At 34.1% G+C, this 5394-nt stretch overlaps 1 protein-coding gene across 1 annotated transcript; it reads left to right on the top strand.

Moving 5' to 3' along the window:
• Positions 1394 to 4579, top strand: LOC107637390 (LRR receptor-like serine/threonine-protein kinase FLS2). The gene has a single exon (XM_016340810.2). The coding sequence runs from the start codon at positions 1394 to 1396 to the stop codon at positions 4577 to 4579; it is 3186 nt and encodes a 1061-aa protein (XP_016196296.1).

Here is a 5394-nt window from a genome sequence, read left to right as displayed (position 1 = left end):
AATAGTATTTTACTAACAAAAGTTTACAACCAGATTTATAAAGATTTGTACATATAAAAGTTATAAAACACGTAATGTATACTTATATTTATTAAAGTTTATACACATAAGTTAACACAGTTTATATATATAAATTAATAAAATTTATTTATTAAATATAATTTAATATTTATATTAGTCAAAATTACTAAAAATTTTATGTAACTTAAAACCTAAAATAATTTTATTAAAAAAAGTATCACCCTTCACTATAGACATTTATAATAATGTTTTTAAAATAAATTGTGATCGCAACCTTTTTTTATTATTACAGATAAAAATCATGACTATAGACAATTTTAGGTTACTAATTTAAATCGTGACAAAAAAAAAATATGGTATTCTAAAGTCTGAAGTGTTGTAGACTTGTAGTTGTAATTATGGTCCATTGGTCCTTCTCCTATTCACTATCTATAATTGTTGACCTGTGTTTGGGCTCCATTGATCCAGAGAGCCAGGTTCTTCTAAACTTCAAAAAAAGCCTTCACAGTATTGAATCCATGTCTGTTACATTTGAAACAGTAGAGCCATTTAATTTGGATTTGAGTGGAGTTTCATTTGGTTCGAGTCCAACAAAGTTCTTTGGTTCTGTGCAATAACAACTTATTAGATATCTTTCTCTGTGGACTGATTTTAAAGGCATGATTCCCAGCAGTATTGGAAACCCCACGAATTTGCATGTTCTTCAGATCAGTAACATCTATGGGGCTTATTCTGATCATCTTAGTCGGGTTGCTCAACTTTCATCTTTACAATACGTTTGCTTCTGATTATTGTATTATTCATAGTAAAATATGTCTCAACTAATAAACAATATTATCTAATAATATAATAAAATATTTTTAAAATATGAACAATTCATAAAGAAATAAGATTAGTAAAATCAAGTTTCGTATAAGTTTACCGATTTTGAAAGCTAACTACTCAAGCAAATAGAAAACAAAGATGAATAGAGGTCATTAAGGATTCAAAGTCTAGTAAGACAACTTCGATCATTGGAAGCATACTATTTCTTTTCTTAGTTGATTGGTAAAATCAAATAGACCAAGTCTACTTATCTTGAAAGCTAACTACTCAAGCAAACAGAAAACAGAAATGAATAAAGGGATTTGATTATTGGATTCAAAGTCTTGCAAGTTGAACGGCACCTAACAAATTACTATTAAGAGGAAGAACGGCAATGCCGGCCCTTTTTTTATTTAAATAGAAAAAGCCCTGCAAATGCCACAATAGTTTTAGGCTTCGTATAAAGATGTCTGCATGTGAGTTTTTACTTAGTTTTAAACTTCTAGATATAAATGCAAACTCCATTCCCTATATTTGGTGTGTACTCTTAGCCCTCCCTCTTTAAAAAATGAGAATATCGTTGAATACCTTTGGATATGTAGTGCTTCTCCTATTCACAGTAACTGCTGACTTATGTTTGTGCAGAAACTCAACTTCATTTGGGAGCAATGAGCAAGAGAGCCAGGCTCTTCTCACCTTCAAAAATAGCCTTCTAAGTTTCTTCGATTTTGATCCATCCTCACCACCTATACTTCCATCATGGGAAGGCCATGAATGCTGCCAGTGGGAAGGCATAGCTTGCAACAATGTTACTGGACATGTTGTCAAGATTGAACTCAACAGCGGTTGTGTGTCATGCCTTTCATGGGAAGACACTGCTTATATAGAACCAAACTATATTGACTCTTCACCTGATTTGTATGCTGAACACTTGAATCCATCTCTGTTGCACTTAAAACACTTGAGCCATTTGGATTTGAGTGCAGTTTTACTTTATTCGAGTCCGGTAAAGCTCCTTGGTTCTATGCAACAACTTAGATATCTTTCTCTCTGCACTGAGTTTGAAGACATGATTCCCAGCAGTATTGGAAACCTCACCAATTTGCGTGTTCTTCACATCAATAACATCTATGGGGCTTATTCTGATGATCTTAGTTGGCTTGCTCAACTTTCATCATTACAATACCTTGGATTCTTTCGTGTTAATCTTTCCATGGCACACAATTTGTTTCAGGTACTTAACATGCTTCCTTCTTTGACTCAGATACACCTATTTGATTGTGGGCTTGGAAACATGCCAATTCCTCTTCTTCCAATTAATCTCACGAATCTAACACATGTTCAAGTCCTTAATATTGCATCCAATGATATCCAAGATCCAATCCTAGATGCTTTCAGAAACATGACTTCCATTGAAGTTCTTGACATTTCAGAAAACAACTTGACTTCACTGCCACATTGGTTGGATAAATTTAATAATCTTGTTGGTATGTTCCTTGCTAACAACAGATTTTCTGGTCGGTTTCTTCCTGATATTCAAAACGCGACCATTAGAGACTCCGACCATAGTAATACCAATTCATGTTCTGATAGGTTTTTTCCTAATCTTCAAAACATGACCTTCATTAGAGTCTTTGATCTTAGTAATACCAATCTCTGTTCTGTACCTTCATGGTTAAGTAAATGTAAGAGCCTTGTGAAGTTAGGCCTTGCACACAATTTTCTTCACGGATCAATTCCGTATGCTCTAAGAAATTTGACATCCCTCACAGTTCTTGACCTCTCTGATAACAAACTCACTTCAATTCCAATTTGGTTAGGTGAGTTAAAGAGTCTTATCCATCTCTCTCTTGAAAGCAATGATATCACTAGTTTAGAGGAGGGTTCTCTAGCATCAATTTTGGGAAATATGTGTCACTTAAAAGAATTTTATTTGCCTGGATACAAGCTTCAAGGAGAGGTATTTGCCAGTAATTCAAATATATCTGGCTGCAACAACTATGATTTGGAGGTGTTAGATTTGAGTTATAACAACTTCAGTGGTATGTTACCAAGCTGGTTGGGGAAATTTAAAAATTTAAATTACCTTGATCTCAGCTCAAATTCGTTTTCTGGCCCCATTCTACATAGTCTTGGAGAACTGGTGAATCTCACATGCTTGGACCTTTCTTCTAACTTATTTAATGGTGTTATTCCTTGGAGTATTGGGAAGCTTGAAAACCTAGGCACACTAGATCTTTCATCCAACTTCTTTACTGGTGTCATTCCTTGGAGTCTTGGAAAACTTGAAAATGCAGAATTTATGAACCTTGCTAGTAACCATTTGTATGGGAACATTCCAGATAGTCTTGGACAACTCAAAAATCTGTATACCCTTAATCTTTCTTCTAACTCTTTGGAAGGACCAATTAGCTATTTAAAAGGATGGACTGCAATGAAGAGTCTTAGCACCTTGTCTCTCTCCAATAACCAAATCGATGGATCGATTCCAGAAAACCTTGGTGAGATAATGCCTAGTTTGAGGTACTTGTCACTTGATAATAACCATATAAATGGTTCAATTCCAACTTCATTGTGCAAACTCAAAGCATTGGTGGCTATTGATATTTCCAACAACAAATTATCTGGTAGAATTCCAGATTGTCAAAGAGATGGACTTATAGAAGAAATTGATTTGTCATCAAACAACTTATCAGGTGTCATTCCAAACTCTATCTGGAATATGTCATCATTGGTGTGGTTGCATTTGAACAAGAATAGTCTTCATGGAGAACTTTCACTGTCCTTAAACTTCAAAAAACTGCTGATCTTGGATCTTGGTGAGAATCAATTATCGGGTTCCATATCTTCGTGGAAGAATGACACATTTCCCACGCTTCAAATTCTTAGATTGCGGGGAAACATGTTCAATGGTACTGTCCCTTCAAACTTGTGCCAATTTGCTAAATTGAAAATATTGGACCTTGCTAACAATGATTTAAGAGGTCCAATACCTCATTGCATTGGCAATATTACAGGAATGGTTTCAGAAACCGAAATCCTTCCAAATGGGGCACTGTTCAATGGCACCAAGCAATGGAATCAAGAGGATGTCAAGCAAGTCATCAAGGGAAGAGAGCTTGATTACACTAAAAATTTGGTTTTTTTAACCAACTTGGACTTGTCAAACAATAGCTTGGAGGGACCAATTCCTAAAGAACTATCTTCACTTTCAGGATTACTTGGACTGAATTTGTCTTATAATAATCTGTCTGGAGAGATACCTGCAATGATAGGAGATATGAGGTCCCTGGAATCTCTTGATTTCTCTCATAACCACTTGTTTGGTGCTATTCCAAGTAGCATGTCCAGTTTAACTTTTCTTAGCCACTTGAACTTGTCAAACAACAACTTTTCAGGTCCAATTCCAAGAGGTAACCAGTTCCAGGTTCTTGATGATCCACTTGTTTACTCTGGCAATCCATTTCTCTGTGGAGTTCCACTTAAAACAATCTGCCCTGGTGATGATTCTCATCAAGATCCTCATGGTGGAGGCTCTGAAGATGAAGTTGGAGAAAATGACAAGTCAGATAAAATATTATTTTACTCTGTCATAGCCGTTGGCTTTGCAACTGGCTTTTGGGGAATTATTGGTGTTTTGTATCTCAAGAAGAATTGGAGGTATGCTTGCTTTGGATATGTGGATGAGGTAGCAGATAGAATTTATGTTGCAATTGCATTGAAAGTAGCAAAACTGAAGAACAGGTTGCAGTGAAAGTACCTTGATGGGTGACATTGGCACATCATGAATATTCTGAAGCCTGCTTTCTAGTTTTTACCTCTTATTAGAATGTTTCACCTCAATTCAAATAAGGCATTTCCAGAAATACTATCTTTTGTTGGCATGTTTTTGTATTTGGATTTGGTATTTTGGTTGCTGGTTATACTTTGAGTGCTCTCTTTGGTTGTTCATTTGTATCCACTACAGACACCTTTCTTTGTCTTTGTGATGCTAGTTTCATTTTAGCTTCTTTTTTTATTTTTATTTTAAATTACAATTTAATTAACTTGATTTTACACGTATGATTGAAATTTTCTCACAAGTTTCCATTTAAAATGAAATTATTACAGTTGGATTTAGTAGCAGATCGACTAAGATTATCAGATGCAATTATTTTACCTTTTTATTTATTAGTAGTAGTAGTAGCTGTAATAAACCACATAATTTTGCATACTGATATTCAACAAATTTTAAGGAATAAAGGATTTATACACAGCTCTCTAAGCAATATTGTCATTCATTTTCTCTTGATTCTTGTTATATTTATATATATTCTGTTATTTCCAGATGAAGTTAAAAACTTAAAATCCTCCTCATACTTGCTATCAATCATATATAGTAGATTGTTGTTAGTTTTCAGAGTTACCTCACTTTAATATTATGCAATTGTAATACGTATCAACTTTAAATTTTTTAGCACCAGAAACATATAAAACCTACTTGCAATTTTACCATAAATGTGAGCGGTAATTGATATAAAACAAAAGAAAGAAAAAAATGATTTCTTTAAACAAATCTCACTAAAAACA

The sequence above is a fragment of the Arachis ipaensis genome, chromosome B04, assembly GCF_000816755.2.
Source record: "Arachis ipaensis cultivar K30076 chromosome B04, Araip1.1, whole genome shotgun sequence".
NCBI classification, from domain to species: Eukaryota; Viridiplantae; Streptophyta; class Magnoliopsida; order Fabales; family Fabaceae; genus Arachis; species Arachis ipaensis.
Note: the sequence above shows the minus strand (reverse complement) of the source record. Positions and strands in the feature narration are given on the sequence as shown.

What these genes read in the sequence shown, in the direction of transcription:
- LOC107637390 (XM_016340810.2), top strand. Translation starts at nt 1,394, where the DNA reads ATGAGAATATCGTTGAATACCTTTGGATATGTAGTGCTTCTCCTATTC.